Raw genomic sequence first — 13101 nt, 5'->3', positions numbered from 1 at the left:
AAATAATATAAAAATACTATGAGATATTTATGAAAAAAAAATGAGGATAAACTATAAACTTCCTAATAAAAACTGTTAGAATTTGTTAGTTTGACCTCATTTGTAAATACTCCTGATTTATGTGTTTATTAAATTATATAAAAATTTCAAAATTTTATGGAGATAGGAACTTGATCTTATAATAGCCCACCACTATTGGGATTGTGGGATTAAAATCAGGCAATATTTAGGTGATTAGTTTACAACAGATTGAATTCAACTCAATTTGACTTGTAATCGAAGTAAAACATATTTAAATATATTTTAAAATTTTATCATAATATAAAAAAATTGACCCAAAAAAAAAAAAATGAGAATCATCTTCTTCTCTACTACCCATAGTTTTTTTTTTCAATTTTAAGTTCCCACAGAAATCTATGTGTTATTCTTTGATTTTTCTATTAATTATTTTTTGTTATTTCCTTCAAAGAAAAGTATACATATTGGTGAGTTTGTATTTATAATGTTTCTCATAAATTATTTTCTTCTCTTGTTCTTACATGATGACTTTATTTTCTTTTATAAAATGATGATTCATTTTCATATTGCATCATAAAAATTTTATTATTTTAAATAAATTAATTCAGAAAAAAAGGAAGTTTCCCAAAAAAAATAAATTAATTTATTACATAGTGATAACTACTACTAAACTAAAATTATTTCTCTTTATATGACCCTTTTTACTCCCAATCACCAACCATATACAAACTTATTTATTTCATATTAAATAAAGTAACATCCCTTTTTCAAACTTATTTGATATTTGATGAGTCATTTCCTCTTTTTTATTTTTTTAATAAATAATTAATTTTATTTATTATCTACATTGTAAAATTAATTCAGTTAATATTCTCCAACCGAGCACCTTGTGACAAAAAATAAGTCAAAAAATAATTAAAACTCATTTATTTAAAATTTGAATGCCACCTACTTGTTAACATTAAATTAATATATATAAAAATTTATATTATAATATTTTTGTGGCACCGCCCATTAGGTCTCAATGTCTCATCTCTACATTTATTCATTGAAAAAGATTCCTTTCTCTGAAAACCAGGCTATATTTTTTTTTTATTTATAACAAGTGAGGTCCTTATCTGCAAAATTGCTTTCAAATGTTTCCTTCTAAGCTAATATTTAAAAGAAAAATTATGTAATTTTTTATATTCACAAGATAAGCTTGAAAACATTAATATAATCCCACGCCAAAAAAGTCAGATTTAAATTAAACAAAACTTATGAATTACTGACTTAAATAATAAATATATTAAATGCTTAAATATTAAATATATTAAATGTCTTACATTTCAATTTGGTCTTTGGGAACTGGATAAAATTTTATTTAAAATTACAACTTGATTTCTTGGTTGTCTTAATCCATAGATTTGGAAAAAAAACAGAAAGTTTGTTTATTTTATTTATTTATTTTTTTAATATAAATAAATTTTAGTAAAATAAACTTAACGAGGTCCTGGATAGATTTGAAAAAAGAAAATTTGTTTATTTAATTTAATTATTTATTTTTTTTAATATAAATAAATTTTAGTAAAAAAAATTTAACGAGGTATTGGATAGATTTGAAAAAAGAAATTTTGTTTATTTTATTTTATTTTTTTGAATATAAATAATTTTTAGTAAAAAGAACTTAAGGAGGTACAGGATAGATTTGAAAAAAGAGAATTTGTTTTTTTTTAATATAAATAATTTTTAGTAAAAAATTTAAGGAGGTACTGGATAGATTTGAAAAAAGAAATTTTATTTATTGTTATTTATTTTTTTTAATATAATTAATTTTTAGTAATAAATTTAAGGAGGTACTGGATAGATTTGACAAAAAGAAAATTTGTTTATTGCTATTTATTTATTTTTTGAATAGAAATAATTTTTAGTAAAAAAATTTAAAGAGGGACTGGATTGTAATAATTAATAGATGCGAGGGATATATGGGAAGGAGGGATTTATGCAATTAGGCCCATAATTTTTAATTATTTTGTACGAAAGCAATTTCGGTTACTTTATTACCTGCTTTTATTTTATTTTATTTTATTTTATTTAATTGAAAGAGGAGTGCACGGGAAATTAAAAAGCCCCCAAAAAAATAAATCCAAAGGAAGCCCTAAATTAGCAACCGCAGTCCGAGGCCTCTTGATCTTCTGTGGCTAGGGTTTTTTTTTTCCTCTCAAAATCGCAGCTTTTTTTTTTTGGGTTTTATCTCGGTTTTCGCCTGATTTACCGCTGATTTTGTGAATTTTTGTGGAGGAATTTTGAGAAAAATGGGAGATTTTTCAGGTGGTCCGGGGTTTGGGATCTCTAATTTCTCTGAGTTTTTCGCTTGATCTTGGTTGGAATTTAGGTTTTTTTTGTTTTATCTTTTTTTTAAAAAAATATATTTATTTTTAGTCTTTAAGTTAGGGTTTTAGTTTTAGGTTTTTCATTTTATTTTTCTGTTGTACTTCTACTGTAATTTATTTTGTTGTAATTCTGCGTAAAAATTAGCGTTTCAAATTGCTTTTTCTTTCTAGGGTTTCTAAGTTGATTTGAGTGAGTTTATGGTGTAAAAATCACATCTTGGTGGTTTTCCCTCGCGTTTGTTGTCAGTGTTCGCGGAAACTGAGCTCAAAGTTGTGTTCTTTTAGTGTCTAAATCTTCCAAAAACCGCACCTTTTTCCCTCCAAATCAGGCTAGATTGTGAAACTACTGTGATCTTAGTTGCGTAGCAGTTTGTATTCTTTCTAGTTTTAGATTTGCACAAGCGCTGTTGAGTCTTAGCTCTGCAAAAAAGTTTGAAGCTTGGAATCATGGAGGTGAGATCCGAGACTGGAATGATCTCCAGTAGGGAGCCATTCAATGTTGGTTTGCAGAAAAGTCCAGTTCAGTCACCACCCTCAATGCAAAACATGCGCTTGGCTTTCACTGCTGATGGCACAGCCATTTACAAGCCAATTAATAGTTCTCCTCCTTATCAAGGAGTTACCGCCGGCGGCGGCGGCGGTGGTGGAGGTGGAGGTGGAGGTGGAGGTGGAGGAGGAGGAGCAGCAGGTGGTGAAGGAGTACCACCAGCTCCGGTGGCATCAACTCATGGCCTTAACATAAGCATGGGGGAACCGATGAAGCGAAAGCGTGGGCGGCCAAGGAAATATGGGCCTGATGGCACCATGGCTCTTTCCTTGACCCCTGTGTCCCCCGGTGCTGGTTCTGGTGGCTTCTCGGTATCTTCGATCCGGTCTGGAAGTCCCGGAGACTCCTTGAAGAAGTCGAGGGGCCGGCCACCTGGTTCGGGCAAGAAGCAGCAAATGGCTGCCCTTGGTAAAACCTCAATTCTCTCATTTGTTGATGTTGTAGTCTTGGTGTTATATTATATATGTTGCTATTGAATTGTCATGGAATGTTTGATAGATATGGTCTTGTTGGGTATTTTAAATGCTTTTTATTATGTAGGTTTTTTACTTGTTTGGCTTCTCATTGAAAACTGTGGGTTGTCCTGGAATGATAGGGAGTGTTGAGACTTGAGGGTGAGAGATTTCTCTGTCAAATGGTAAAGAAATGGTGTGTGGTTCTGCTGAGAAAGCCTTGAATTTTTGTTTTGGTAGATCTGACATGAGGGGATTGGAGTAGGGTGGGAGATATTACCTTTATGCCCTGGAATTATTTTTTGTTGATTATTCGTCTTTGGAAAATTCTGAAATAATTTTTTTTTTGTTTGTTTGTTGAGTTTTAATTCGGGAATAGATAAAGAAAATGTGGGGGAAATTTTGTGAACCTTGGTTTTAGTTTCAATTTTGCTTTTTTTAAACCTTCGCTTCTTGTTGTGAGTATCATTCGAATGTTTTCAATAAATGCAAAGTATTATAGGTTTTTTTTTTCTAGACTAGATCACACATGATATTCTAAAATTTTGTTTTAAAGAAAAAAAAATATATGCAACATTGTCGAAGTAAATAAAGGAGAGTTTAACTGGGATAAACAGAAAATCTGTTTTATGGTGCAGTAAAATTTGGCAACGGTGTTTTATTTTAGTTGTTCTGTTCATATTAGTTCTTTAATTATTGATATAGGATTTAGACTCAAGTTTTTAACCAATTTATCCTAACAGTGATAAATACTTGCAGGATCCGCCGGAATTGGATTTACTCCACATATTATTACTGTGAAAGCTGGAGAGGTATCCGTCTTTTGGACAACTGTGCTTTTCTCTTTTTCAGTTATTTGGAATGTATTGTGAACCTAACATTTTTGTACACAATATATATTTATTTTAGTTAATGCTAAACTTGGAATTTGCCTACCTTTTGAAGGCCTTTTTTAGGTGGGCAAGTTATTGGCCGATGCTCCTTTTGAAAAATGATTTTCTTTATGGATGCCCTGTGTTTGTTCATTTTGTTGCTGAGATTAGACATAATAAAGCTAATAATTGGAATTTGTCACATTTTATTATATTGAGAAAAAAATGCAACGACAAGTTGGATGTTTGATGCCACCTCTATCGTAACTTAATCACTGCTTTATAAACATGCGAGTATCTTTTTATTCTTGCTGCATATATGATCACCATTTGATATGGGGACCATTTCTGATGATCTTTCACCTGTGCTCTTTATCTCTGTCCTGATCTTTTGCCTTTAAATTTGTTTTTATACAGATATATATATATATATATATATGTGTATATTGTACTTTTTATCTATTGTTTGCCTTATGAAGTATTACTTACCTTCGTTAATTCTTCATGATGAATTATTTTTTTCCATGTCTATGATTTTCTTGTCAATTATTAATTATGAACTACCGATTTACATTACTGTGTAAGTTTCATGATTAGTAGTGAAGTAAAATTGTTGCCAAAGTATCAGTACATGGTAGAGCAACCATGCAATTTTTTATATTCCTTTGAAATCCAATAATCTCTGCTATATTTTTATCCATCTGATTAACATGAAATTATATTGAATATTCTATTAACAATGTTTTTAGGATCTTGCCAAATAGTATTACAAAAGGCATGCAACTTATAACTACTATATTGTTGATATTTCAGGATGTATCTTCGAAGATCATGTCATTTTCTCAGCATGGACCTCGTGCTGTTTGCATTCTTTCTGCAAATGGTGCTATTTCCAATGTCACTCTTCGTCAGGCAGCTACATCTGGTGGAACAGTTACTTATGAGGTATGTATAATCACATAACTAATGGCACATCCTTTATTAAGTTGTTGAACGGTGTGATCTATGGTCTGTGAATCATGAATATGGAAAATTTATGATTTAATGTTTTTGTGAATTTTTGCCCTTGTTCGAACTCATGGTTCTTGAGAATAACGTGCATTCCACATGTAGGGCCGGTTTGAGATTTTGTCACTATCTGGCTCATATCTTCTATCTGAGAGTGGTGGTCAGCGTAGTCGTACTGGTGGGCTTAGCGTATCTCTTGCTGGTCCAGATGGACGTGTTCTAGGTGGTGGAGTTGCAGGGCTTCTAACTGCAGCTTCCCCTGTGCAGGTTAGTCCTAATTGGGCTAAATATATGCCACACAACACCTTAGAATATTCCGCCATGTTGTCTTAGATGTTAGATTATTAGTTTCAAATTCTAAAATCCTGTTATTGGTTCTTGCAGGTGGTTGTGGGAAGTTTTCTTGCTGATAGGCGAAAAGAGCCCAAGTCGACCAATTTTTCTGATCCTGCGTCAGCCCCAGGGAAGATTGCTCCTATTGGCATGGCAGGGCCAAGTAGCCCCCTTTCCCGGGGCACACAGAGTGAATCCTCCGGTGGCCCTGGAAGCCCTCTGAACCAGAGCACGGGAACGTGCAATAACAACAATCAACAAGGCTTGCCGAGCATGCCATGGAAATGATAACCATTTAGTCATCCCTCTGTAAAACTAGATGTAGCTTAGCTCTGAAGCGCATTTGGGACAAGTTTGAGTTTCTGACCATCCCCATCTACTGATGTATCGAAGCACACCAGTGTTGTACCATCATCATGTGTGAGATTAGAGGTAGAAGCATGTAGTTTTTCATTTGGTCTTTTTTCTTTTCCTTTAGATTGTGAGGATGTTATGTTGGTGAGGTGGTGTATGCTGATGTCGAGCTTGTATTAGTTATCAGTGTAATGTGTCGTTATTTCTGGAAGATATTGTATGCTGATGTTCGATGTATTAGAGATATCATCAGAATGCGTTGGTTTTCCCTTGTGTTTCTGGATTTTATTCTGGCATTCAACAAGGAAAAATGACACCGGTTTATCTGCAAATCATCTAAATTATTTCTGTTTTCTTGTAATTTGCAACAACTAACGAACATGTAAAAACAACTAGAGAATTTGGTTGGACAAGATTTGTTTATTCCTGGATGTGGAGCTCATTAATGAGATGTTTGGGGACAGATGCAAAAGCTATTTGTGACATAGCTTTGAGTAGGATGGGAGATCAAGATCAATATGTTTGGCATCATTGTAAAAATGGGCTGTATACGGTTAAGTTAGGATACCGTGTGGCTATCGATCATCTTTTGTTCTTTGCAGCAGTTTCAGATTGATGGAGATTGGAGCAAATTATGGTTTTTTTAGTATCCTCAAAGCACAAGGTCTACCTACGGTTGGAGAGCCTGTAAAAATTGCCTTCCAACAAAAGATAACTTATGTAAATGAGATGTTAAGATTCTTGAAGTCTCTTCGGTGCAGCGAAGATAGACAAGACAGATTACTAATCATGTATTCTTGAACTGTAGCTTTGTTAGATGTTGTTGGTCTAGAGAGGGCATAGATGTTCCTGTTGATGGCAGAGAAGATTTAAAGGATTGGTTGTTTACCATTCTAAACAGTAAAGATCAAGGCCTTAGGAGGAAGGTGCGTATAATTCTCATATATTTGGCGGGAAAGAAATTCAAAGCTATGAAATAGTAATAATATAAGTGTTTACAACTAAAGATTACTGTGAAGAATAAAGATTTGATGTGGACAACACCTCCACTGATTTTGTAAAGTGTAATATGGATGTTGCGTGTTATACTAATTCCAAAATCACAGGTTTTGGAATGATTATTAGGGATGCTAATGGTAGTGTTGTGGTCTATGCTACCAGTACTATGCCTTGGATTTTTTGCTCCAAAGAAGCTGGAGCTATTGGTTTAAGGTAAGTTGTTAAACTATCTATTCTTCTTGGACTCTCTCGGTGTTAATTTTTGAATTGGATGCTAAAGATGTTGTGAACGCTCTCCAGAATCCCACTACAAATGTCAATGAATTTGGTTTGCTTATTGAAGACTTTGCCTGCAAAGTTCTTCTTTGTCAACTTACTAGTGCTTCAATTGTGTTTGTTAAAAAACAAGCCAACGTTGCTTCTCATTGCTTGGCAAGAATGGCAAGGTCCTATGCTAGTCCTAATTGGAAGGGAGGCTCTTCAGTTCCTATCAAACTATGTTCATGATCTAACTTTAGTTTAGTCTTAATGCCATTGCTATTTTAGTTTAAAAATAAATTTTAAAAAAAAAAAAGAACATGGAAAAACAAAAGGGATGTTTCAAATTTACCTCTTTGAGAATTTTAGATGATTCACAGAAAATTCCTTGACTCATTTACAATTATATAATTCCCTGAAATGTTTGTCATGTACTTAGAATTCTTTTTCAAAAATTCCCTCATTGTTTATTCTTTTTCCATTTTACTTCTTTCTTGATTTAAGAGTCAACATTTATATGCCAATAAAACAAAAGGTTGTTATTTTACTTCAACTACTCTCTTTGTTTAAGAGTAAAAATCCAACAATTTATCTACCATCCATAGAACATAACACATAGAACATATATTGTGAAGCCTTCATATCATAAAACTGTTTCTTTCTTCTTTTCCCTTTATTTTTTAACTCTTTATTTAAGAATAAATATTTCACACTTTCAGTTAAACCAAACAAATGATTAACCATGAGTTATAAATCTAATTAGACAGATTTTTGCAGTAACTATGAAAACCTGAAGATTTCAGGGAGGTGACTCATGGCAGATAAAGAGCAAATCATTCATTGTAACACCACTTTCAGATGATGAGACTAAGCTCATTTTTCAAATGTCATTGCACTTATGATGGTAAATAGTATAATATTATTCTCACCCACCAAATACAAAAGGTACACATAAGAACACAAGAGTTACCAGTTTAGCAGCAAGCTCATCTCAATCTCTAGCCCTTTTGAGGAGATACCTGAGAGAGAAGATTCCTAGGGCAAAAGTCTGCCAAAACCACCCTTTCGAGTTTTTCGGATCAACTCTTCTTGATAGATACCATGCATACGCACCCTCTCCGAAATGAAAGACTACCGACACAAGGAAGACGAATCTGATAACTGAATAGGAACGGAACACAAAAAGATTGAGGGCGTGTACCCACTTCAATGGTCCAATAGGGGGCAAATAAGCTGCACAGAACACAGCAGACATTCCAATGATCACAAACAGCCATGCGAAGATGGTTGGCCCATCTAACTCCCTCCTCTTTCTCTCTTGCCAGTATGCAATCGTTGCAGCCAGACCATCTCGAGGACTCACCATAGGTACAAAGCCAAGTTCCTCCCTCGCTTTTAGAATGGAGAAGTAATGTGTCACACCAATCTGCACAAAGAGCCTATTAAGATTAAGAACTTAACAGAAATATAATTGATATAATTACAACTGGATTACTCAGAAGTGTATCATATGACATGAGGGTTGATGTGTAATAAACATATAAAGTTCAACCCGGTGAAAGTTAATTTATTTGCCCTTGAGTGTAAAAGTGGACTGACTGTTGAACAAAGTTTGAATGTAAGATGATGGCATGAGTAAACTAACCTTGTAAACTTCAGCAGGAAGAAGAAGAGGCTGGGGAAGCCACCAGCGATTAAGCCATGGATACAACATAGTATATATGACCAAGAAAATTCTGGACATAAACAATGCGTGTTTTACGTCAATTGTTATCTTTGGCACCTTGTATCCTAAGCTCTGCAGAATAGGGCTAACAATGGATTCAAAACTATTGACAGGAGCTCCTGCAAGCAAAAGAATCCGTACCTTTTCAGCAAATGAGTATACAGATAACACATTGCTGTAATTTGAGAAATTAGTATAGAACATGATAGGGAGCAAAAGCTGATGCAATGCAAGATAGATGACAGGAAGCTTTATGTAATTATGATGTTTTCTCCCCTTTGGGCCAAACAAGTGAATTTAATATTTCAAGGGCATAAGAGAATACTGTTCATATGAAATATACATTTAGGTTCATAGTCTTCTTTTGCAAAGTTCAGGCTAAAGAATTTATTTGGTAAGAAAGAGAACTCACAAAATATAAGATACATGAGCTCATTCGTAATGGAGTGTCATTTCAATATTTGTTGGTAATTAGTACTCACGGTAAAAAATTTTCTACAATTGTATCAGTTTCATCATCCTTAAATCTTCCTCCCTTAACTAAATTTTTTTGATAAAATAAAATAAAATAAAAATTTAACATATTAACAGGCTGCTAACTCCAATAATATGCATAATAGAAATAGTTGCCAGTTAAACAAGGAGAACCTCTATTTATAGTGATAACATGCTTGCAGGAAACCCCAAGGGTTTTAGTGAATGATCATCTCCAATTACTTATATGTTATTATAGTTTCTGTGATTGACCGAAAAACATTTTCTGTATCAAAGCTACCTAAATAAAGATGCTTTGTTTCACTGTTTTTGATGGTCCACAAAGTTTTTGGACCAGACGGGATGCAAACCTTGAATAGAACAAGCAGACCAAAAGGTATACTATCCTTTTCTAACATCAAGGCAAAGCAATCTAAAGCATGTTTCGAAACTTTATCTAAAATTAAAGTTTTAAGCAGACTGCATTAGTTATAAAATTTACATGCAAATGAAACAAATAAGAGAGAAAGAGGTGCACACAATCTAGAAAAAAGTATTTTAATTGATAACAGAGATAAATATCAATTGTAATCGTACCATCACATATGAAATATGGTTGCCCAGCTGCAACAGGATGTCCTTCTCTACCAGGTATATCATCTAAAAGCCCCATACTTGCTAAGATAAGAGCAAGCACTAGGTTGTCTACATGGACCCAATCTGTCTTCACACTTGGGTCACCAACTTTGAAGAATACCAGACCCATCTTGGCAAGAGAGAGTATTCTTGGGAGATGCCTCTCTTCTCCTGGTCCATAAATAGCAGCTGGGCGTATCGCACAAGTATACAGATGAGCATCGTTATTTTTCCTTAAAGAAAGCAACAACAAAAGAATCATGTCATGTTCTGTAGTAATTAGAAATATTAGGCATCTTTCTATTATTGATAAAGAACTTCCTAAAAGAAATGGAACCAATCATAAAAAGAAAAACAAATTACAGATGACTTCTGAATGGCAAATCGTTTGCATAATGAGTTAATTCTATTTCTCTTTTTGATGCAACAAAAAATAAAGACCCAAAAAACCTGAAAGAAATAAGAATGTGCGGGTTGATACTTCAGAATTAAGATGGCAAGGCTGCTTACTTCGAGGGGCGGCCATTATTCTTAAGAACCAGTTGTTCTGCAATTGATTTGCTGCGCCCATATGCATCAACGTGGTCATCAATCGGAAAATACTTCAGTGATTCATTCCCATTAACAATCTCTTTTCCCCCAAATACCACATTGTATGTACTCACATACACAAGTCTTCTGACTCCAAACTCATGGCAGACTTCCAATATGTTGCATGTTCCATTAATGTTAACTTCATCAACACGGCCGGATTGGAGCATCTCCTTCCCTGACATGCCATAGGAAGCAAGATGAAAAACACAATCCACACCTCGCAAAGCTTTCTCAACATCCTTCTTCTTGGTCACATCCCCTGCAGCATTTCAAATAATGAGGATCTATCCATCTTTAGTAACAATCATGGCCGACATCTCACATGATGTGAAATCCATTACACTCTAAAATTGGTCTCCAAAGTATAAATGAAATTTTTCTACACCACGGAAAAAAAAACCATCCTTTTTTCCTGAGATCACTACTCAAACATGAAGAAAAAATAGTTTAAATTAACCACACCACCAAAATCATCCACTTTTACGCCACAATCATACTAAATTGCTCCCAAAAAAAAAAAAATTCAAAATTTCTCATCTTCCAATTGATTTACCAAACAAATCCAATGCAATCAAACAGAAAATCCATACTTACAACCGGTGAAAACCGAATGGATTTCACCCCCAAAAAGAGGAAAACTCAAGACTAGGCTAAAGAAGAGGAAAGATCGAGAGACCTTGGATGCAAACGACGCCACTACTGAGGAGATCAGAGGACCAAGGCGAAGAGATTCGGGGATCCAAAGAGCGAACCTCGCCGGCGCCGCGCCGGACGAGCTCGAGGCACAGAGAAGAACCCACAAACCCTAGCCCTCCCGTCACCACGAAGCGCTTCCCATCGATCCCTTCGTTCTCACTGAGATGCATCTCTCTCGATCTCAACCGTTCCTTCTGCTCGTGATCAGCTCTCACGGGCGACAAACGGCTCAAAGCAACTCCCGCTGCTGATTCTCTCGCGTCGTTCTTGGTCTTAAAACTCTCAGAATCGAGTTCCACTTCTAATCCGCTGTATTCAGTCGGACAGCAACACTAGATACATATACCCATTAACGTGGCACATTCTCATTGGCCAAGCCCGATTTCTTTTGATTTTAATTGATTTTTCACAATAACCCACTCACAAAAATAAAAGAAAAAGACTTCCATATTCACTTACAGGTTTATGCTTGTTCTTAAACACAAAGAAAAACAGTTAAACACATAAAAGAAAAAGGAACAAAAGAACAAAGAAACAAACATATAAAAACAATATATAGGAGATTTTTTTTTTTTTGGTTGATGTTTTATTTAGTCAAAAGAAGCTGAAGTTATTGATTCTGAAACTTCCACTGGCATAAGCATGGAGGATCTCATTTTGGGCAGACCAAAACTCAGCTCTAAGTCCAACCCTTCTCAATGCCTTTAAGATCTTGCTCTTGTGTGCATATCCAGTGACCACCACCTTTTGAATGCTAGCCTCCACTTCAACCTTCTCAATTCCTAATAATATTTAACAACACCATAAGAACTCAATGAAGAAAAACTTGGTAATAATAAAGATAAAAAGAACTTTAAAACTCATACCTCTTATTTTGGACAAGCATTTTCTTAGTCTTTTCTCATGTATTGCCACCATTTCAACCCTCAGCTCAACACTCTGCATGAAATATTAAGTTTTGATGATAAAACTTCATGAACATTATATATTAAAATAACAGAAATGAATGCATACCTCCATGGAGAAGAAGAAAGCATAGGACTTGGAAGAGAATGAATGAGAAGGTATACAGCAAGTATATATAAAAGCAGAGGAAGCAAATGGCAAAAAAGAAGAGAAAGGATGACATATAGAGAGAGAGAGAGAAAAAAACAAAGTGGGTCTATGATGTATGGAATAGAATGAGGGCATGATCTTCTTTTGCTTGCTTTCATAAAGGAAGTGATAACAAGATACAAGGAAGAGTGTTGGTGTTGATGATGAGGTGGTATAGAGCTCACAGTTCAAGGCCATATCCCTGAGGAAAGGAAGCACCGGTTGACGGGTCCAAGAGAGCTTTTGGGATCTTTGGGAGGGGATTGGAATTCTGGTAGCAAGCTGGTTATATAAAAGAAAGGGAAAGGGAAAGGAGATAAAGGAAAAGAAGAGAGGTGAAACATGAAACAAATAGACCAAGATGCAAGTTTGGTATTCTTCTAATGAGCATAAGCATGAGAAAGACATACCTTAATGGGTCCTCCTCTTGTCCTTATTCTGTCACTTGGCTCTTCATTCAAAGCTTGTACTTTGTATCTGAACTTCAGGGATCTATAAAAAAAATAGACACACAAAACAAGTATCAGCTCAAGAAGAGAGAAAACTGGAATGTAACAGAGATGCACAGTGGCGTCAGCTTCCCTGCCCATGGCCATAGCAAATGCATATTCATAGAATAACTGAATGCATATTCATAGAATAAATGGCAAGGAAAGATAGTAATGTC

At 34.6% G+C, this 13101-nt stretch overlaps 3 protein-coding genes across 4 annotated transcripts; 1 reads left to right on the top strand and 2 right to left on the bottom strand.

Moving 5' to 3' along the window:
• The first annotated feature begins 2532 nt into the window (after nucleotides 1-2532).
• Nucleotides 2533-6235, top strand: LOC120267657 (AT-hook motif nuclear-localized protein 10). The gene is made up of 5 exons (XM_039275330.1): nucleotides 2533-3345; nucleotides 4149-4201; nucleotides 5075-5206; nucleotides 5375-5536; nucleotides 5654-6235. The coding sequence occupies exons 1-5, from the start codon at nucleotides 2838-2840 to the stop codon at nucleotides 5888-5890; spliced, it is 1092 nt and encodes a 363-aa protein (XP_039131264.1). The 5' UTR covers nucleotides 2533-2837; the 3' UTR covers nucleotides 5891-6235.
• A 1800-nt stretch (nucleotides 6236-8035) lies between these two features.
• Nucleotides 8036-11541, bottom strand: LOC120266998 (short-chain dehydrogenase/reductase family 42E member 1). Its single transcript, XM_039274674.1, has 5 exons — nucleotides 11320-11541; nucleotides 10560-10902; nucleotides 10011-10282; nucleotides 8859-9058; nucleotides 8036-8639 (listed from the first exon to the last, which is right to left on the bottom strand). Exons 1-5 carry the CDS (start codon nucleotides 11507-11509, stop codon nucleotides 8205-8207), a joined length of 1440 nt encoding a protein of 479 aa, XP_039130608.1. The 5' UTR covers nucleotides 11510-11541; the 3' UTR covers nucleotides 8036-8204.
• A 207-nt stretch (nucleotides 11542-11748) lies between these two features.
• Nucleotides 11749-13070, bottom strand: LOC120266999 (heavy metal-associated isoprenylated plant protein 28-like). 2 transcript variants are annotated; one of them, XM_039274675.1, is made up of 4 exons: nucleotides 12845-13070; nucleotides 12354-12716; nucleotides 12206-12278; nucleotides 11749-12121 (listed from the first exon to the last, which is right to left on the bottom strand). In XM_039274675.1, exons 1-4 carry the CDS (start codon nucleotides 13028-13030, stop codon nucleotides 11934-11936), a joined length of 810 nt encoding a protein of 269 aa, XP_039130609.1. In that variant the 5' UTR covers nucleotides 13031-13070; the 3' UTR covers nucleotides 11749-11933. The 2 variants fall into 2 exon arrangements, with proteins under 2 accessions (XP_039130609.1, XP_039130610.1); XM_039274676.1 differs by lacking the exon at nucleotides 12354-12716.
• Nucleotides 13071-13101: the final 31 nt, after the last annotated feature.

Source organism: Dioscorea cayenensis, chromosome 8, assembly GCF_009730915.1.
Source record: "Dioscorea cayenensis subsp. rotundata cultivar TDr96_F1 chromosome 8, TDr96_F1_v2_PseudoChromosome.rev07_lg8_w22 25.fasta, whole genome shotgun sequence".
NCBI classification, from domain to species: Eukaryota; Viridiplantae; Streptophyta; class Magnoliopsida; order Dioscoreales; family Dioscoreaceae; genus Dioscorea; species Dioscorea cayenensis.
The sequence above is the reverse complement of the archived record's forward strand: the minus strand, read 5'-3'. Positions and strand labels throughout refer to the sequence as shown.